The following is a 22,245-nucleotide window of genomic DNA, read 5'->3' on the forward strand; positions in this document are numbered from 1 at the left end:
TAAAATGTTACACGTAAAGGTAAAACGAGTATTTGAGTAAGATATCTGGTCTCTACGGGGAGTCAAGCCTGCTAAAGTTCACTCAGTGTTACTCACAAGCTGCATAAACGCTGTTTTTGTTGACATGTTTGCAGTCACGAGCGCTTCTTCATTCCAGACTTTACGTTCGGTTTCGAACGTGGCTCAGCCAATCAGGAGTCGGTTACTTTTTGCAACCGAAAAAGTTGTCCGGGGAAGATCTGATGGAGAGGAGAGACATTCATGAACATAAAATACTACTACTACTACTACTACTACTACTACTACTACTACTAATAATAATAATAATAATAATAATAATAATGCATTTTATTTATGGATCGCTCTTCAGGACACTCAAAGACGCTTTATCACTCAAGCGATTTCAATAATATTCGTGACAAAGACCGAAGACAAAATAGATCAAAGAAAACAAATGGATTCATTGACAAATCTAAAATGAAAAAGCAAAACATGATATAAGACTGACTTTATTGTTTGCTTGTATTCAGGCAGCAACTATGCATCAGTGTTGCATGAATGCAAACAGAACACTGTAATAAGAGTTAGAAATTATGTTGTGTGCATCCTACATGGAGACAGATGTAAAGTGAAATGCTCTCTTTTTTTTACTTTGTGTATTTATTAGCCCTCCCTTGTCCTCCCTTGCAGTCTTTTGTCCAGCAGATGGTGCCCCTCTTTCAAGAGCGCAACAGATGACAGGAGACGTCAGCAGGGAACAGGGTCACAGTGCAACACAGGCCAACAGTCTTTTATTCTTTGTAAAAATGTAGGTAAATATATTGACCAACAGTGGCCAGTGTGTGCAGGTACAGTTGTGTGTCAGAGAATTAACAGGTATATATCAGTGTGACCGTTTATGAAAACAAATTTGACTTTAAGACTTTGAACACTTTGAAACCTGGATCGACATCACTTTCTTTTATTACGTTCAGACGCCCTTTTACAAATGTTAAAACCTGTGAAACCTGAGCAAACTGGGTTAAAACATGGCTAAAAAAAAGTAGCGACTCACTTGGCAAGAGATGTTGAGCAAATTCTCCGCTGTGAGAATCCAAGGACAGAGGGTGTTGTGTGTTTTGTGTTGTAAAACCTTCAGAGGCAAATTGTAATTTGTGATAATGGGCTGTATAAATAAAACTGAAGTAAACATTTAAACTGATAATTGACCATTAACAAAATCTGATTTTTTAGAATTCGGCTTTGGTAGCTGGCAGGGTCAGTGTTAAGGTTATGGGTGTATTAATAGCAATCTAGAGAATTAATTTGTGTGTGTGTGTGTGTGTGTGTGTGTGTGCGTGCGTGCGTGCGTGCGTGCGTGCGTGCGTGTGTGTGTGCTCATTTTACTGTTTGGACAAGAAGAAGATTAAGGCAGTCACAGAACTGAAATGTCAAGTTTATTAAATCATGCACAGTTTCAGCCTATCCACCTAAAATTAGACGGCACATCAGAGGGGGTATTTATTGTGAACAAAATGCAAGCTACAAAAATAACACATGCTATTATAAGTCCATACTGTAATTGAGACTTGTCAACATGAGAGGTGCTTATAGTGAGAGTGAATTTCTGTTTTTTTTCTCCGGACTACGGACTCAGTCAGCTGGCCTATCTCTTCTCTGCCCTGGAAGCGTCAGGTGTCTCTTCATGCTCGCAGCCCAGCCAGTATTTGGCAATGGATCGTGGGTAAGGAGGGTTGGCAGAGTCCACACGTTTGGTCTGCAGATCCACTCTGAAGTATTTATCTGCCATCACAGAAAGAAAAAAAAACATACAAACCAAAGGGGGTTAAAGCAGGCAGCACAAAAAAATCACCCTTGTATGTTTTTGTTAGAGATTTCTATCCTGTTTAAAGGCATCTTGACCTAAGGATGAAAATGGCTTCATACCTCTCTTGAAAAAATACACATTTTGGACAGGGGTGCTTTTGTGCTCCTGCGTGGTGGTCTCGCTAAAGATGTCGCTGTAATCGCTATAGTCAAACAAGTCATCATAACCCCACAAATCATCAAACAACACGTGGCGACTCAGCCTTCTTCGCTGTGCACGCTTCTTGCTGGGCCTCCCCCTCCAACTGCTGCGCCTCCTTGTTTGACGAGGAGAAGATGGCGTAGGTTTGGGACTGAGGTAGACTCGTCCCACCATGGCAGCATCTACAGGGGGAATGATACCCTGCCAGTCCCTGCTGGTGAAACGAGGGCCTGTGTGGGGACTGCTGACTGAATGAGGAGGGAAAATAACAGGTGATTAAAGACAAACAGATATGTAAATACACAAAAAAGCACAAAAACACAGCTGAGGCTTACTTGGGCTTCCAAAGAGCTCTATGAAGAAATCCTCCCATGTCTGATCACAGAAGAGATCCGTGTATCGTGTGAACAGCACAGACGGAGAGGACCGGCTCATGTGGACACATTCCTCATGAGAAGGCTGGTGCTTGAACTCATACTGGTAATATTTGTCCCCTGAAGACAGAGACAAACACATAAACAGCAGACATTTTGATATGTCACAGAAAATGCAACTGGCTCTATTTAGAGTTTGGATTGTCAATTTTAGGTTACTAGAAAGAACATTGTGGACTCTCCGTATGTAAATATAAACAGCTCATTCTAAGCTACCCCCCCCAACAAATCGTATTTTCAAGTAATTATAAGCTACTGAAAGCGTAGATCTGAAATTATATTACATATCTGCCAATATATCCCCCTAAAATCCTACATACTGGACCTTAAATCTTTCAGCTGATGAAGGTGAGACTAATAGAAACTACTTAACTGCTGGATAGCATTTTTTTTACATCATGCAAGCTTTGTTTATTATTATTGGAGTATAAGTATTAAGTTGCATGAAATGGAATCACTTCAATAAAGTACAATTCACTCAAAATTGTACTTGTATAAAGTACTTGAGTAAATATAATATTTCCACCACATGCGGATTTGCAACCCCGGGGTTGCGGCCCCCAAGACAAACCGCAAAATAATTGACAACATAAAAGAAAAGAGAAAAGTTAGCTTGCAATGGCTGATACTGTTTTCACTTGTAAGTCTGTGTTCGTGTGTGTCATCATGACAAAATGTGGTTCTGGTTACCGCTGTTTTTCTACCACAGAAACCAGTTTGAGGATTGATTGATGCTCAAAAGAAGATGCAGATATGAAACTTTACAGGTGTGTACTTGAGACCAAAATGAAGGCAGCGTCTTAAGATGGGTGTGGTCTGAGAAAGGGGGGCAGAAGAAAGGGGCTACGAAGTTGGGAAGGAGCCACTGGTCTTCTCTTTGCTGCCATGTTGCACAGAGGAATAACGTTACAGTGATACAGACTGTCAGCATCCGTCAGCCCGTCCACCATGTTCACGCCTATTCGTTTTGAAAGAAATGGGGAAATTGCAACGTTGGTGTCAACTCTATCACTCAGTCATGGAGTTGAGCATTTATGTGGCTGCCCTGCATGCTGTGATGGGGCCGACAATTCATAAAACATTGCTGTTTTAACTACTTGGAAAATATCACACTATCTTACAAAAGTACCTTTGAAAAAGTAGGCTTTTTCTTTGCCACGGTGACTTGGTGCTGGTATGGCAAACGCAGCATCAACGTCATTTGGTATGGCATCAAAGCCGACTGAAATGTCTCGCGGATAGTCCTCATCCAAGACATCGCCGTCAAACCTCCAGTACTTGTTCCCCTTAAGGAAAATAAAAACAAAACTGAAAGCAGTGAGGTTTTATAAAGGGGACAAAGAAAATGAAAAATCAACACTGTATATGGTTCTTTGGGTTTTTTTCACAGTCAAGTGTTTGTTAGCATGAAAACTGATTTTAATGGTTAATAAACTGGATTCCCATGTAAAGAGTAGCCGTAATTGACTGGAAATCTTAATAAAAACTCTCAATGTTCCCGGACTCTGGAGCAGTAGAAGTTTCTACCTTAAAGATGTAGGACTTTCCCTGACAGTTGATGCGTGTGAATGCAGCGTCGATGGGTCCAGAGATCCCCCACACATCCTGGATGAGTTTAGGGTAACCAGGAAGCATGGACTTGTCATCCAACTCAAAGAAGTATTCACCTTTGAGAAAAAGTAGCCATTAGATTAGCGTTAGAAGGACTGAATTCATTTTATTTAACCAGGATAATCCACAACATTTCAACTGAAAATTAAAAAATATCATGTAAATGATGTCCAGATTTGAGAAACTGTACATAGTTAAAGGATGGAAATACTTTTGGACGTCCAGGTTTACCTCTAAATGCAAAGATCGACCCGTTCTTCAGCTGCAGAAAAGCATCAAAAGGTCGAGCGCTGCAGGGCCCTGCGTCAGGGTCTACAGCTGGGGTGGGCTCCTGTGTGGTGGTGGGCTGGGGAGAGGCGGGAGTGGTTGCTGCAACTGTGTTGAAAGTTGTTATGAAAGTTGTTGGTGTGCTCAGGGGAAGAGTCGTCACTGCTTCTGTTACTTCATCTCCTTCCTCGAAGGTATCTCCACGAGCAACTGAGGGCGAAACAGAAGTGCTTCAGTAAAATTTACTGATTTACAAAAGCCAAGAACGTAATTCATTACAAAGAAAATAGTTTATTCAGTGAAATGGTAATATTTGACTGACTTTTTTTAGGGCAGACGGTGTCAAAGTCCCCACAGCAGCTTCCATAGTACACACACATGTTGTCACACTGACATTTCCTCTGCGATGCAAAGGAGCCACAGCGACCCACACAGGACTCTGTGGAAATGCAGGTTGTTTGTTTCAATGTTGATGTAGACTTAGCCATTTAGAAACCAGTGGTGGAAGAAGTACTCATGTCCTTTACTTCATTTAAAGTACATGGCGATGCAAAAAAACAAAAAACTCCATTGCAAGCAATCTAGTGCAACAGTAACTAGAGATTTTAGCCAAGTGGTTCCCAACCTATTAGAGCTCCTCCAGTAGTCACAGGATAAATCTGTGGGGTCATGAGAGGAGAAAAAAAACAAAAAACTAAATTCTGCCACACAAGCATTCCTCAATTTTCTGAAATATTTTCTTTTTTGTGTGAAATATTGGAATTTTTTAGTAATCAACAGAGTCAGAGGCTGTAAAGGTTGAGAATCACTGATTTAATTTTTAATAGTGTGAATATTTTGTGTCATGTGTAAACATTTAATCTGAAAGGTAATTACAGCTGTCGCGGAGTAACAGTAAGTAGCATAACATGGAAATACTCAAGTAAGAATCTGAGAACTGCATTTTAGTACTATACCTCACTTCATACTTTAGATGCACAAAATCATGCACCAGACTCAGAATAACACCAAGAACTCATCATACTTTGAAATACAGGGTTCATTTTTGTGTATGTAAGTCTTCGTGATGCCACAACGCACACAGGTGCTTTTTTACTTTTTTCAAGTAAAAACAATGTATTAAACACACCTTAAACAGAATTTAAAAAGCAACTATTTTCATCAAACGCAAAATGTCACTGTTTTCTTAAGTGCACATCCACTGCATGGTGTATGCATCGAAAAATACGTGATTATTACTTTACGCATTAAATAAAATCCTTAATAATAGGCTACACTGTGTTAATTATATAATAGTCTTACATTTTATATGTCAAATATCTCACCGCAGTGTAATTTACATGCATAAACACATTACAATGACAAGCCTCTAGTCTGTCTTTGCTTTTTAATATTTATTAAAAGTAACTGCATTCAGTGTTCATAAATAATATTTCCCTGAAACTTCAAGATTAATTAAATTGAAAATACCACAATCTGTGGGACTCACCTTCCGCAGCAAAGACTGTGTCCAGCAGGAGGACGAGGCCCAGCAGAGCCGCTGCTGGCTTCATGACGACTCACAAAATATCCTGCTTTTACACGACAGTAAAGTGAAAATGTTGGTTTTGAATTCAGAAGGCAGCACTGCGCCTGTCTACACCAGTGAATTACAGTCAGATAATTTTGAGCTGAGTGCCCCACTTTGGGGTGCAGGACTGTGAGCAGATGATCAATAGATAGTTTTCAGTAGCTGTTGACCCCCAGGCGTCTGCTCTCCTGATTGGTCCACATTCGGCTGTGATAATCATTAAACTGTGACAGCTAATCTCTGTCCTGTTTGTCCCTGAAACATCATGAACATGCTCACATTAAGGCACAAAATAAACCCACTGATTTACATTTATCAAATTTAAAACCCACCTGCAGCTTTTTTTTCAAGAAAAAATAGATAATCTTGTGTTGACGGCCTGTGTAGCTCAGATGCTTTTCAATAAGGCAAATGTTTAAAATGCAAAATTACAACCCAGAATTGATACTACACAAGTTTGCTATTGTTTTGTGAATCAGATATAAAGTGTGCATCTAACTTCTGGTCAAATGAGGCTCAAACATTGTGTAACCAGGTCAGCCTTTTTCCTCTTATTGATCTCTGGTGTAAAAAAATAACCCCAAAGCAAACAAAATGCCATCCTCCAAATGCATCCCTTAACACTAGAGTTCCTTTTTTTAAGAGCTACAATAAGACAAATTAAGTTTATAATTTTTTTAATCTGTGGAGTACCTGTTAATTTATTTTAGATCATGAGCAACAGATGATTGTCTGACAGATTTGGCACCATGGAGAGGGTGAAACCAGCACATCGCCATCATATTGAAATATTTATTTATTTATTTTTGTATACAAACTCTTTCTGTCAAAGAGCGTCAGCATTTTTGTCGTCATCTGCACTCAGATCGATGCATTTCTGGCCCTGTAGTCAAGCAGTGTGTCAGCCAGTCGAAATAATGAAGTCTGCATTGTTTTAAAATCGATTTGTCTTCAGTGAAGAGCAGTGAAAACTGGTGAGGACAGATTAGTGGGGAGGTTGGACTTTGCTTTCTCAGTGTTGCTTGTATCAGTCAATGAGGATATTAATACTTGGGTTTCTGCCGTATCCTACTACTTCTTAGTAGTAAGTTAATAAGACATCAATTTTTCTCTACTTCTTTTAACCCCCACATCTCCAGTTTGTAGTGTGTTTTTTTTAGATCTAAAATCAAAGATGAGAGGACTCTGACGACATCATCAGGGTTATTTCTTCAGAGATTAAAAACTTCCTCCTTTACTCTTATAGTACATTGAATGTCATATGAAAATTTGGCATCTCTTTAAGTTTATAATATATGTATAAGTATGTATAATGGCATGTGGTGAAACATTTAGTGTGATTGGAGACATTTTGAATCCTCCATGCAAAAAATTAGACTGTACCTTTAATAAGTGATAAATTATTATTAAAACTCAGACCAAATAATCTGTGCGAACTGCAGATTTTATATGCATATTCTCTCCATAGCTTCTGTCTATTAAAAGTTATATACCAAACACTCAGAGGCAAGAAGTACTTTGTCTCTAAATGTTTGAATTCAGACAAACGTGCAAGAACTGGTTAAAAAATGTCATCAAACTGTCCTAAAGGTAAAAGCAGTGCATGCATGTAGATGCATGCACTGCTTTGGGGAAAAAAATCACTTTTTCTGGAACATGCATAACCGTCTGTACAGCACGAGGTCAACAGGTGTCAGCAAAGCTTCTTTTATGTGGAAAAGTTCCCAACTCTCTATCACTTATAAGGCTGCAGAGGAAAGCTGTCAAAGTGGGTTGGGGACGACCCTCCTTCTGCATTCACGTGGATATCTCTGATGTCTGAGTTTGTGACTCTGGAAAAAAGAATTGGACTCTATTTGGATGGAAGGACTAAACTTTTTATGCGGAAATGGAATAAACTGTTGAACTCTCTAGAAACTAAATGTAATCTGTACTTAAGTGGAAAATAACTGGAAAATATTCAGAATTGTGGGCAGTGGGCATGAATAATTATCATTTAATTTCACCACATTGAGCCGTTATTTATTCTTTTTTAGATTTTTTTTTATGGTTGTATCTGAAACATTATTCTATGTATGTTGTCAGAAAACAAAAAAGCTGCATTCTCCATGTACATGCTTTCTGTGATACAACAAAAGCACTTTGTATTGATTTAATATGGTTGACAGGGTAAAACCAGCTGTTTTATGACTGAACTCCTTGGCCTTATCTCACAAAATAAGTTATAAAAACAACAGAGAGTTGTCAGTGATTTCTGTGTGTTGTGTAAGATCATAAATACTGATACTGTTATGGTATATTGAGATAGTTCTTGTTCCTGTGTTGCTCTTTATTGCTTTACAGACTTGTTGTAACATCTATACACTCTTGTTTTTGGTCAATAGCAACCTGCCCTTAAAGCTGAAATACTTGTTGTTTTTAGGTTACAGTTTTAGCGTGCTGATACTTGATTCATTTCACTGACTTCTGAACGAAAGCTCCATCTCCATTCACATGCACACAAATGTATAAAACCCGAGTCCTTCACTAAAACATAGCGGAACAGTGGCACAAATAGGGAAGAATAATAAAATCAGCTAATTGATTCAGCAATGTCAATGATACAGCACAGTTTGCTTACATTTTAGCCACCACAAACATGAATTCAGGTAGTTAAGTCATCATGGGCTTGTGTTTGACTGCACTTGTTACAGGATGACCACAGGTCACCTGTAGCTACAGCAGTCCAAAGAACTAACGGCCACGCTTCGTACTGATGTTTTCCACTGACTCTCAGCCTATTGTCTGTTGTCAAGCGGTCCACCTAGCACGACAAAATGTGCTGAAATACAACAAAATGATCAAAAATACATCACCAGTATTACCGTAAGGCACATTAACAATATGAAACAAAATAAGCAACAATTACCGTGTGCCTCTCTAGGACCACGTGTCGAGTAAAGTTACTCAGCTGTCACAAGTTCGTCATCTGCAGCCATGTTGCTCTTACCCACAATGCCACTGACCTATGACCTCACCACATGCCATCACATTTCCCACAATGCTGTAAACTACACTGGGGTGGTGTTACTCTCTGCATTTAATTAAGACCTCACATAAAAAGCAATACAGTTTTTAACCAATATTTTTTAAAGTACCCTCCAGACACACATTACCTCTGCCTATAATAATAATAATAATAATAGTAATAACGATAAACTTTATTTGTATAGCACATGTCAAACAAGAAATGCAGCCCAACGTGCTTTTCTTTAACAAAGAAATTACATGCACCAAGTGCTTCACATTAAAAGACATAGAAGACATAAAGACATCATAAAGCCAGCATGCAAAAATAAAACAAGATCAGAATAGAATACACAGAATGCATCTTCACATGGACAAAACTAACTGGATAATACTAATAAAAGTAAGATAAAATAAGCATAAAAATAGAATGCATAACATGAGGTGGAAAAATAAAACCCACTGAGATCATTTTAAGAAAAATAAAGCAAAAAATATAGTGTAAAAAATGCATACAATTAAGGAAAATACATTTTAAAGAGGTGCATAAGTTACAATCACTTTTGTCTTGTAACTCTGATAACACAGTAAAGCAGCATTTCTTCTTAAAAATCAGGACTAAAGTTTTAGGTTTGTAGCCTACAAACTGTTCCTCACTTTCTTTCAGCACAGCTGGCACATGCACAGGCCCTGACCTTTGGTAAGACCTGACAAAACTGCTGTCCTTTAGGTAATAAAACTATCGTTTGGCTATCTTTCTCATCATCTCTCTCCCCCCACCTCCCTCTACCTTTCCTATTACTTTCTCTCTTTCCTAATACCTCCATCTGCCCCTCTGTCAGGGACTATGATGTCGTTGTTGTTGGGTTAATGTTTAATATGCCACTAGGAATATAAAGGGTCTTTCTGCAGTTAGATCGGTCTCATCACCTCAGAGGGTTTCTGTGAGGCACATCTGTGTTTCCTCCACTTTACAATTTGCTTCACTGTTAGCTCAAGTGTGTGTCAGTTAATTTACTCTTGTTAGTTTTGATCAGCTGTCGGCTCTGAGTTTCCTGGATAGTTTTCTTTCCTGTGTTGCTTTTTGTCAATTTTTCCAGCCATGAATTGGTTGAAGTGGTTGTGGTACCACAGAAACTTCATCATCATTGTTGTCACTCCGCTTGCACTCCTTCCTCTACCTCTCATCATCCCTACATCGGTGAGTGTGACTGTGTGTTAGCGCAGAGGTAACTTTATTTTAATTAATTTGGTGGTTTTAATTTGTTTATCTTGACTAAAGGAGCATCACAGGTGGTTCTCAGAATCTAAAACAGGTAAAAGTTGTGGCTAAATATATTTATTCTCTGTATGTGGCTCTTTTATCTCATCTTCAATGCACTGTACACATCACACATCATGGAAACAAATGCACTTAATCATTATGCTTGGCTAATACTTTCCTGCTTATAAAGACCTGGAGAGGTGATTACAACAGAAGTGCACACATGGTTTCACATTCACAGCAAATATTTGTCGTTTTGAGCTCAACCTGTTAAATTAATCTGCCAGCTGGCCTTGCAAGCAGTTACGAAGAAAAAAACAATCTATCTTACTAAAATTTTAGACATTTTAATGAGTAGTCTTCTCTAAAATTTTGAGAAATTGTGTCAATGGCTCATTTGGCAAAATTAAGGAAACAATCACATAATTAAAAAAATATGGCGTTAGATCTTAATCATGATGCCTCAAATTACAAAATTCACTTTGAGGCCCACTTTCATAGTTAAATCCAAGCAAAATAAAGCTTTATCAGTATGTAAACGATAACATAAACCTTCAAATTGATTATATTGACAAAATACATCTACTATAAAACTAATATTACATAAATTCAGACTAATTGTTTTGTAACTTGTGCTTTAACTGTTACTTATCACTCCTCAGCTCTCCAAAGTAAACCACTCAATCCTAAAGAAAGATAAGGTCTGTAGGGTCAAATTCCTAACATGATCAATAGAAATACCTTCACCTTAAACCTGAAGACCCATATAACCTGTTAGGTGTTTAAATGCTGCAACCAAACAACTTCTTCATCAGCATGTTGATTTGCTCATTTTTATTTATGGACTTGCTGTATTTACTGTAAAAAGATTGTTACCCAGTGAATGCAAAGTTATTGAGGGAGTGAGTGGTGAATTTTAAGTCTGGTTATTTTTCACTGCAGGATGATTTAAACTATGTAAAGATGCTACAACATATATAAGGGAAGGCACATTTATTTTAACAGTACATTTCTGCAACAAAGCAGCTCAAAGGGCTTTACATAAAACATCAAAAGCATCGGGACAAAGTGTAAAAGAACCATTGTGAAAGGACTTTCAAATACAATTACAAAGGCCATCAAGGAGCTAGAAAATAAAATAAGTTAAAATATACTAAGACAGGTATAAGTATGTGTATGTATACATTTAGTTTGGTAGACTGGTAATAATAATATAAACAATAGTAATAATAATAATAATAATATTAATAATGATCAAAAAATAGAGAGTAATATCCAGAAAACTATATAATAATAATAATAATAATAATAATAATAATAATAATAATAATAATAATAATAATAATAATAATAATAATAATTTAATTAATTAATTAAATGAGTATAAAGTAACAGAGTGTTGCAGGTATAAAGTTTTTCTGAAGCTAGCATCGCCCCAAAAGCCTGTGGAATTTTTCCATTGAATTTTGGATTATTGCAGAAAAAGCTCTGTGGCAAACAAACGTTTACAACACTTCCATGTTTTGGTCATAAGATAATCTTTGGGAATGAACACGACTTTTATGATTTTTAAAGCCTAAATGCAATCACAAGAAGTAAAAAGCTAATGTTAGGCCATAAACAAACTACACTTTAGACGCTTGGCTTTAATGTCGCCACCACAACAAGGCCTCGTTTGTATTGATGCTGCTCTGTAATCTCATTTAGCCATTTCTTATCAACCACTTCACTGAGGTACATAAAGGCTTCAGAGTTCACAATGGGGGTATTTTCTAATGGATTTTATGTTTTAGAACAACAAGTTTTAAGCTTGTGTTAACCAAAGACCTTATTCCAGGTGTCTAACCAAAAACACATTCAAAAAGCCATAGACCATGAGACAAAAGAACCGTGCTAAAATGCTAACTAATTTCCGCACCTCATTCTTGCATTTATCTATAGTTCAACATTTGGGAAATACGCTCTTTGTGTTGTTTTTTTTTTTTTTGCTAGTTAAACGTTAAGTTGCGCCGACCAGCTCCTCCAGAGCTCACAAACACAGTATGTCTTATTTGTTACCAAAGTGTGGAAATGTCAAGATGTGGTTTAACGAGGGGTTTATGTGATGGACTTTGGGAGCAGTGACTTCCTCGAGTCTTGCAGGGAAACGCTATTATTGCTATTTTATAGTTTCCTTGTTGTTGCAGCTTACTGTTGGTTGCCGCAACTTGGTGCTTCTACTTTGACTTTTGTACGAATTCAACAAACCACATACAGCATATTAATTAGTGAGCTTTATACATGCTATTATTTATTTTGCCTTTATTTAACAGGATAAGTCAGTTCAGAGCAAACTCGACAAGAAAGAAAATTATTAAATGTATGAGGAGAAGAAAGTCAATTAATGTTTTTCCCAAAAGGATGAACTGTTCCTGTAATGTAAGGTCTTTTAAAGAAAAATAATAAGCCATTAATTTAAAAATAGGGGGGAAGGGGAAGCATGAATGTAACTTAAAATATCTATTTGATGAAATTATGATGCATTTGATGTTAAACTGTACAGAATAGTAGTTGTATTGTAATTGTGGTAAAATTAATTATAGTAGGTGTGTAAAGTAAATGGTAGTAACTGCAAATATAGGATACTATTGCAGTGCGCTGTAAAAGTAAATATGGATGTTACAATAATTACATATTTTTATTCTTTGATCAAACTTAAAAGCAGATATTTTGAGTTAGGCAAGGTCTCACCTGTGGGCAGTGGAAAGTTTAGTGTCGGGTAGTTTAAGCGGTCTTTGTGATCTTACTGAGGACCCATAAATACTTATCTTGTGAGACAAGAGCACAACAAACTGTTTGTTTTATGGTCAAGGGTTGTTGCAATCTGCATGTGTAAAGTCTTATTACCTTTTAAAGAGAGGCCGCAGATAAGACAAAGCTGAAATACTATATGGACTTTACTGTAAAGTGTGTGTCTTTGTCTGTGTCAAACATCTGTATCTGTGTCTTTGCATATCTCAGCATGTTTCACATGTAAAACAGTGCACTGTTGATGTGATCTTTGTCACTTCTCATTTAGAGAATTTGGCTTGAGCCCTTTACTACCACTTTTCTTCTGACCCGTGTGTGTGTGTGTGTGTGCGTTTACAGGAGGCCAGATGTGGTTATGCCATCATCCTCATGGCTCTGTACTGGTGTACAGAGTGTATGCCCCTGGCTGTGACTGCCCTACTGCCAGTCATCCTCTTCCCCATGATGGGCATCATGAAGGCTGGAGAGGTAAAGTCCTCTCCAGTGATGATTTGACTCCCAGACTCATTTTTTTTTAGGGAATATTTTACAGACAGTCAAATCTGCTGACCACAGTGTTTGACTTTTATAGCTCATAAAACAAAGTGGATGTTACTTTATGTATGGGCTAGCAGGTTCATAGGTCATTATATCAGTTAGAACATGTTATATTATTTTCACGCTTCATTTTGATTCGTCTGCTGAACTTAGTGTCTGATTTGTTTCAGGTCAGCATTGAGTACCTGAAAGACTCTAACATGCTGTTCATCGGTGGCCTGTTGGTGGCCATCGCAGTGGAGCAGTGGAACCTTCATAAGCGCATCGCTCTCCGAGTTCTGCTGCTGGTTGGCGTTCGTCCGGCCCTGTAAGAAAGCTTTGTAATATAGCTCAATATGTAGTAATATGGTTAAAAAGGTAAAGATAGAAGCTAACTTACAGATCACAGTGTAAAAGTGAACCATCACATCACCAGGCAATTAAAACAGGAGACAATTACATTAAAGGGAAACTTTGCCAGTTTTCAGCCAGCTCTGTGTCAGCACAGAGCACAGCAGCTCAGCCTTGCTTCCAGTTTTTTCCCAGTGGCTACTTGTTGTATTGTAGCAAAAAAAAAAAAAGAAGCATTTTTTCCCCATAGACCACCACTGTAAAATATACATCTGCAAAACTTTTTACAGGACACTTTGAACTGCAAACAAGGTCAATTATAAATCTTTCTATTCTGACTTTTTAATTTATTGAGGTTTAATATTTGTAAAACTTTCCTCGAGCTGGGAAAAGCTATCTACAAATCTGTGACATCATCTCAATGTAAAGTTTATGAGCTGAGCAGGAACTAGTGGGCAGGTCCAGCGGGAGAAACATTACTGGAACACATACATACGATTGATGTAAAAGCAGAAGCTAGAAACCTTTTTGGCATATGCCCCAGGTGTGCAATTAAATAGGCGTCACCTTGGTATCCAGTATCTAGTTATTATCATACATCTATGGTGCAGTTGTTTGCCCCCCCCCCCCCCCCCCCAATGCAGCCAGCATTGGGACCTCCACCAGCGGAGATGCGGGGAGCTCAAAGGGAAGTCAAACACCATTAATCTACACACACTGTGGTGACACAGAGCTGGTTGAAAATAAGCAGTTACTCTATTTCCCTCCACTGTGCCCATAAAGCAGGGTAGGTTTTTATTCACTATTTCAGTCATTAGGCATAAACAGCAAGTGTATACATCCAGTAAACCTTCAATAACTAGATAATCCACACTTTTCATGGTTTCATTTTGGTTTTGGAAAAAGGAAGAAAGGCATATTTTCTAACAACCTCTACAGGTAGTGAGTATTATTATTACTCTTGGCACGTTTCACCATGACTAGCTAGAAATCAACAATACCAAATGTAAATGAGTCATTGAAGCGCAGCTGTGTAGTTGTCGGACCCTGGTCTGAGCTGGATAAGACTGATGCTATGATTGGACAGTCAAGGGGCGGGACTTAACAAAGGATTCTTACGATCTGAAATGTCTCTCAGTATGATAGTAGGCTGCTCTGTGGATTCACACTGTTGGCCACTTATGAGTGATTTCTCCACAGCCTTATGCATGCCAAAAGCACACATCTTAAAAAGTCATTTGATCGATGCACTAAAACTTCAACACATGCATATAGACAAAACAAAAACAAAGAAAGACTACAGCTTCATCAATTTGCCAAGACATGCAGGATTTAGACAAAAGACGCTGCAAAGTAAAAAATAGCACTCAGTTACTTAACAGAAACACAACAGATCTGATCTCCACTATTTCTGCTGTACTCACGATTACCGTCCTCATCCCTTCCGCTGCCCTCTCACACAGGTTAATGATGGGCTTCATGATCGTCTCATCCTTGCTGTCCATGTGGATCAGCAACACAGCTACCACAGCCATGATGCTGCCCATTGCCCAGGCTGTGCTGCAGCAGCTGAAAGCCACAGAGGCCCAGGCAGACGAACGAGATTTTCAGGCTACAGCCGAGGACAACGAAGCATTTGAGCTCGAGATTGGTCAAACTAAACAGGAAATAAAGTCTGAGAAACAGCCAGACACCAAGGCTCAGCTGGAGGACAACGTGTGTAAGTAAAAATGTCTGCTTGATAGATGACTTTTCCAATAACTTTAACTTACCGAATGCATTGGTCTCCAGATGAACATGAGTGGAGTCCAGAGTCACTGCAGGAGTCCAAGAGAAGAGCGATGGACATGAAGTACGAGCACCTGACCAAAGGGATGAGTCTGAGCGTGTGTTACTCTGCCAGCATCGGAGGCACGGCCACGCTCACCGGCACGACCCCTAACATCATTCTTAAGGGTCAAGTCGACAAGTAAGGCATTAACAAATAAAGGAGAATATTATTCCAGCTGTTTGTACCCCCTTTCCTCCTCTCATCTCTCCATCTTTTTTTTTTTCTTTTTTGAAGGCTCTTCCCTGGAAACGGTGATGTGATCAACTTTGCCAGCTGGTTTGGCTTTGCTTTCCCCAACATGGTGCTCATGCTGGTGTTGACCTTCGTCTGGCTTCACTTTATGTTCCTGGGCATCAAGTAAGAAAACTTCAGCCTCATACAGACATTAACAGATGTTTCTGTGAGCAATGAAGACATAGATGCTTTTCACATACTCAGTATCATGTTTCAGTGTTCATTTACCCCTAAATATAAAAATATTGTCCCACTTACAAAACATGGATGCAGCTATTTTTTTTATATATATATTTATAAGGAATGTTTCTTCTTAAAGGGTAACTTCAGTATTGTTCAACCTTATTTTCCCATGTTTTTGTGTCTATATGACTGACCAAAACAACAAATTTTGAAAATGGTAAGAGAGAGGGCTGCAGCCAGCAGCCCCAACACAGGCTACAATGTAAACGTTTAACGGGCAATTGCACACAATCGATTTGTGCCCATTTAGAGTGCTTGTTTTAACCACCGACAGGCTCAGATTGTTATTCTAAGTGTCTAAAAACATTATGCAGAGGATCACTATCGAAATGGACCTTTTCGCTAAAGAGTGAGGTCCTTAATGTTTAACCAGAAACAGACTAACCAGAAATTATCATCACCAAATACAGCAGACTCCATTTAAATAAATAAAATCCACCCGCAAGAACCCCTGAAGCTAACTGTGTCTTGTTTGGATCAAACCATTTTTGACACATTAAACATGTTTGGACAGAACCAGGCTAGCTGTTTCCTCATTTTCAGTTTCTGATGAGCATATTCCCTAAATGCCACACTTTTGCTTTCAGTAAAGACAGTGGAATGACATCCGTATAATGATTATTACATTTTTAAGTTCCTTACGAAAAACAACTTAATGCTGAATTCCTTTTAGCTTCTTCAGTTTCAGGGTCCTGGTAATGTGCATGCAGAGCCATCATTAATGTTATAAGCAACACCTTTTTTTAACATCTGCAGTGAAAAAGGTCTCTTGATTTACTAATTTCAGCCACACAGGCAGACAGTAATCTGTGATGTCAAGTTCACCAGTTTTACGAACGCCGCACGTTATCATTGTGCTGACACTACAGCTGCTGCTTGAGATTTATGGTTCAAGGTGCAATAAAACAGCACAAGCCATTATCAGGGACAAATCCATGCTACCATTTATTTCTGCTGCTGTCATATCTCATGTAAGAGATATGACAGTGTCAGGGCAATCACCGCTCCTTTTAAAGTCAGCTTTTATGCTCAGGCAGTAAGTCTGCGTCTTAGAGGAACAGCGTGCAAGATCTAGAGGGGGTTTCAATGGCATCTAGCAGTGAGGATTACAGATTGCAACCAGCTAAACATTTTCATGGTTAGAAATCCTCCAGAGTTCGGGAGGTTTTGACCAGGGGCGAAATTATCCACAGAGGTCTCTTCCTTTCCAAAACAGTATCACGTACCACGTGATCTAAACTGGTAAAAACGCTGAATAAAGCAGTTTCCCATTTAAATAAATATCTGTCTATCCGGCACCCTCGTTGCAGAGGTACTTCAGCTATGGTGGCCAACGTATACTCATCTAACAGTTGGTATGGTAACCTAGCAATTAGCGCCCCACGAATGATGTTACATCCTTAACATTAAGTTAAATATTTAATGTAAAGTTACGGATGTTAGGTTTAGGCAATTCAAGTTACTGTGGATAGGATGTTTGGTTTAGAAAAAAATATATGGTGAGGATGTGTGTTTAAGTGACAGTTCAGGATTTTTGAAGTGGGCTGTATGAGGTACTTATGTATAGTCAGTGTACTTCATACAGTAGCTGGTGGTTGGCGGTACCGGTTTGCAGACACAGACGGGACTTGCACCGCACAGCTCAGCATTACTGTGCTGTATAGAGGGGATGATATCACACCGTGTTTTAGCCACTTTAAAAAAACACCTACTTAAAAAATACAATATCAGTCGAAATAGACACTGTATTGACAGTGTTTTCAACGTGAAGTTTTGTTTCAGTCGGATCAGCCGATAACTGCACTTTCTGACCCAAACAGCAAAGTTCACTTTAAGTTCACATGGTTCTTAACGCGCTTCTCAGTTTGCTTGTTTAATCTCATCAACACGTTGGTAACGTAATCACAGCCTTCCAAAATTTGTGGTTTATGCACAAATTACTGGCTAATGATTACATGGTAGGATATGTTCAAATATTGGTGCATTACTTTCTGAAGGAAAATGTAGAAACAGTTTATGAGAACAGCCTTGAATGTACCAGAAACAGTGTTTGGTTTGTCCGTGCTGGGCTACTGTAGCAACATGGCAATGCAACACAGCGATCTCTAAAGACGGGACCCGCTCCCTATGTAATTATAAACAGCTCATTCTGAGGTTAAAAAACACAATTCGTATTTTCAGGTAATTACACACAAGAGAAAACATACTTATTACATTATGTTCCATTTTTGCTCATATATCCCCCCCAAAATCCTACACACTGGACTGTTAGGGCTTTTTATTTTATGCTTCACCACAACTTCTTAGTTTTTCTAGTATTTTAATAAACTGTAAAGAAAATCATCTTTCAAGAAAGACACAGTCCAAACTATAAAAAAAAAAATGCTGTACTTTACAGTTCAGTTCATTTCATTCATTCACAGTTCACTGAATTTAGTTCCTGCATAAAATCTTTCATCACTTCTTTGATTTGTTAACCAATCTGCGGCATCTTTGCACTTTGTACTTTCCTCCTCAGCCTGAGGCAGTCGTTTGGCTGCGGCTCAAGAACCGACAGAGATAAGGAGGCGTACACGGTGATGAGGCAGGAGTACAAGAAACTGGGGCCCATGAGGTTTTGTGAGGTGGCCGTGCTCAGTGTCTTCGTCCTGCTGGTGGTCCTGTGGTTCACCAGGGAGCCGGGCTTCATAGACGGCTGGGCAACAGTGCTCTTCAATAAGGAGGGAGCGTAAGTCTAAGTCTCTGACTTTAAACAGTAGCAGTTTACATCACAAATGATCTCTGCTCTTAAATCCACAGCTTGTGCGTTTGCACTGTGACAGCATATTTAAACAATATGTGGAATTAAGTTGCTTTATGTCCCTCAGGTTTGTGTCAGATGGAACCGTCGCTATCTTAATATCAATGCTCTTCTTCGTCATCCCATCCGAAATCCCAAAGTGTGGAGGTTACGGTACTGACGACGAAGGTGAGATGTTAAATAAATCCACTCATCACATCTATGGAACAAAACAAGACAATGCCTTAATAATGTTCGCGTGACCTAAATTTCAGCTCATCAGAGCACTTGGTGATGATTACCCAGCGGATACGACACTGCACTTTCAAACTAATTACTGTTTCATGCTCACACTTCATCTGCCTCTCACAGGTAAGACGGTGAACACTCCCACTACTTTGCTGAACTGGCAGGTGGTCCATGAGCGAATGCCCTGGAACATCATCCTGCTGCTCGGAGGAGGCTTCGCTTTGGCTGCTGGCAGCGAGGTAAACACACACAAACACGAAAGGGTTTGCCGACTAATCACTAAGTGAATGCTAGTTTTATTTATCAATAATTAGTTTATTTTATGCAGCTTTTCAAGTGCAAGTTCCTGCAGCTCTGAGCTCAACGTCACTATCTCTGCCAGTCGTGAGCTTGGAGGGGAGGAGAGTTTCGTCCAGTGCTTGTTTGGGTCAGCGTCTGCAGCTAATCTTGGACCAATCAGGCTGATTCTGTCAGCTCAAGGATCTCTTGTGGTTGTGGTCACTCATAATTATTGAAATGTCTGTTTTATAGTGCCATTACTGCAGACTCCACACACCTATCAGCCAGTTGGTGGGGGTGCAGGTTTTTCCGGAAATCAGCTCATCTAAGAACAAGTCTCGCTGTCTGTTGCAGACCACATTTTGACCTTCGCCATGGCCTTAAAAACCGACATTCATGAAAAAGTTTAGTCTCATTTTGCATTGGAGCATCTTAATTCATTGCAAGGTTAGGATATATGAAAGTTAGGCAACTTTTGGATACAAAATGAATAAGTCAGCTATTTTTTGTGACCTTTGCCACCATCTTGACTGTAAGAAGGCCGGCAGGGAGATTTGCTTTTCCACCCGAAATAATTAAGTAGGCTATGTACAGAAAGTGGGATTTAAGACTTTTTGAAATCCACTCAGAATTCAATTTAAAACAGCATTTTACTAATTTTACAGCAGCTAAAACTGAAGGAAAAAAACATGAACCTATATCAGTTATTTGAGACGAGGGAGATTGTTGCCCAAATATTAATTGCAACATAAAATATGACTTTTTGATGAGGCACTCTTAATATTTTGATATTTTACAGTGCAGAAAAAGAATACAGAAAAATCACATTTCCCATGGCTCATTATTTTTAAGATCTTTTTAACACATTTTAATAACAATCAAGGCCTTATTCTTTAGATTTATTGATTCAGTGCCTTACAAGACAATGTCATGTTTTGAAATGTTTTTTTAAATATTTTAATTTTGTGCTTATTTTTCGTATTTACCAATGTGTTTCGCAGTAGCCTCTTAATTTATTATAATAAGTCAAGTTGTGAAGGACATGGATCGAAGATTAGTGGCGGTTTTAGTCATTAGAAATCTGAATTTCAGACGAAGTGCTGTTAGCAGGAGAACACAGCCTGCTCTGTGTCGTGCTCTGCAGCCCTGTCAACAACAGACGAGGAGCATCTTTAAATGAGCTTCTGGGACGTTCAGCACATCTCTTGCTACAGTCTACAGTCTGCTGGAAAAGAACCGTCCAAAATGCCGTGATCAGTACAAGCGGCCACTTGTGTGCCATTCTCTAGTAGTTGCTCTGTCACTGCTAGTATGGCAAACAATAACTAAGACTCCTTTCTCAAAGAGTTAAACATTTCTGCTTAAAAACATCTGTTTCCAGGAGTCAGGTCTGTCCACGTGGCTGGGAGAGAGCTTGGCACCTCTGGAGAAAATCCCCCCCTTCGCCATCTCGCTGCTCCTCAGCCTGCTGGTGGCGACATTCACAGAGTGCTCCAGTAACACGGCCACCACCACCCTGTTCCTGCCCATACTGGCCTCAATGGTAAACAGGCGTCAACATGCACACACATACAAGAAAACACGCACAGCTTCTCTGTGTATTTAACCGCGCTGTGTTTCTTACAGGCCGTAGCTATAAAGATACACCCGCTGTACGTGATGCTGCCCTGCACCATCGCTGCCTCTCTGGCCTTCATGCTGCCTGTGGCCACGCCACCCAACGCCATCGCCTTCTCTTTTGGAAAACTCAAAGTCATGGACATGGTGAGAATTATACACACAGTCTATGTGTCATGAATCGGTTATATCAGTAAGGTTTAGGGCAAGGATGTTCAACTTGTTCAACATAATGTATTGTTATTGTGAATTGAGAAAATAGTTGGCAGGCCATCTGGCACCCTACCGCGGGCCACATTTAGCCCGTCAACCAAAAATTGAGTATTACTGGTTTAGATGATCTAATTTACAAGATGATATTAGTTTCAGGTTTGTGCCTTTGTTGAGAAATGTCCTTAACAAAGACTGTAGAGAAACATCTGTGTGATTTTTATGAGATGTTTCAAGTTTTGTGGAAGCTCCATTTTTAAGTTTTTTACTGCACATAAGTGGTTTTTGACCTTTCCTCGAACTGCACGCTAATCAGAATGTCACTGTCTGTTTCTTCAGGTGAAGGCTGGCTTCATGCTGAACATCATTGGGATTTTGACCGTTAATTTGGGCATCAACACTTGGGGATACGCCATGTTTAACATGGGCACAATGCCTGATTGGGTCAACATTACAAATAGCCAACCTTGATTGAAGGGAGGGCACAGAGAGAGGTGGAGAAAGGTGTTTTTAAAGTGTCTTCAGATCTTAAAAAATGCCCTATAAATTAGCCAAAAATATTCACAACTTAATAAACAAGGTTTTTAAAAAAGGAGAGTAAAAAGATTACCCATATTAAAACACCACATATTCTGTATCAAACAAACCAGTATAGATTATAAAACCAGACCTTGGTGAAAACCAAAGACATCGATTTACAACCAAACTGAGATAAGCGTGATTAGCTATCACATTATAAGCTTCATCATTAGACAGACACTGCCCTGTTAAGTGTTCAGTACTTCCTTGTGTCACTCCAGTGACATAACAAAACAAAAAAAATGAAGTGTCCGTTAGAAACACAAAACCCGAGGTCACTTCCTGGTACACGTTTCCCTAAATGTGACGTCATCTTGTGGATCTGTTTATCACTCACAAATGATGCCTGTTTGAGTGATTATTTAAAATGTGATTATTCTGAGTGATGTTTACACCAGATATGTAAA

The 22,245-nt window shown here is 39.0% G+C and overlaps 2 protein-coding genes across 2 annotated transcripts; one reads left to right on the forward strand and one right to left on the reverse strand.

Moving 5' to 3' along the window:
- Positions 1-1,417: 1,417 nt before the first annotated feature.
- Positions 1,418-6,012, reverse strand: vtnb (vitronectin b). The gene is made up of 8 exons (XM_042499359.1): positions 5,810-6,012; positions 4,643-4,759; positions 4,285-4,530; positions 3,970-4,109; positions 3,572-3,728; positions 2,344-2,502; positions 1,927-2,256; positions 1,418-1,782 (listed from the first exon to the last, which is right to left on the reverse strand). The coding sequence occupies exons 1-8, from the start codon at positions 5,871-5,873 to the stop codon at positions 1,646-1,648; spliced, it is 1,350 nt and encodes a 449-aa protein (XP_042355293.1). The 5' UTR covers positions 5,874-6,012; the 3' UTR covers positions 1,418-1,645.
- A 3,833-nt stretch (positions 6,013-9,845) lies between these two features.
- slc13a2 (solute carrier family 13 member 2) lies at positions 9,846-22,245 on the forward strand. The gene is made up of 12 exons (XM_042499271.1): positions 9,846-10,097; positions 13,290-13,418; positions 13,658-13,794; positions 15,281-15,537; positions 15,609-15,786; positions 15,883-16,005; positions 18,644-18,853; positions 18,993-19,093; positions 19,277-19,392; positions 20,814-20,975; positions 21,059-21,196; positions 21,599-22,245. The coding sequence occupies exons 1-12, from the start codon at positions 9,999-10,001 to the stop codon at positions 21,728-21,730; spliced, it is 1,782 nt and encodes a 593-aa protein (XP_042355205.1). The 5' UTR covers positions 9,846-9,998; the 3' UTR covers positions 21,731-22,245.

Source organism: Plectropomus leopardus, chromosome 13 (assembly GCF_008729295.1).
Source record: "Plectropomus leopardus isolate mb chromosome 13, YSFRI_Pleo_2.0, whole genome shotgun sequence".
Taxonomy (NCBI): domain Eukaryota; kingdom Metazoa; phylum Chordata; class Actinopteri; order Perciformes; family Serranidae; genus Plectropomus; species Plectropomus leopardus.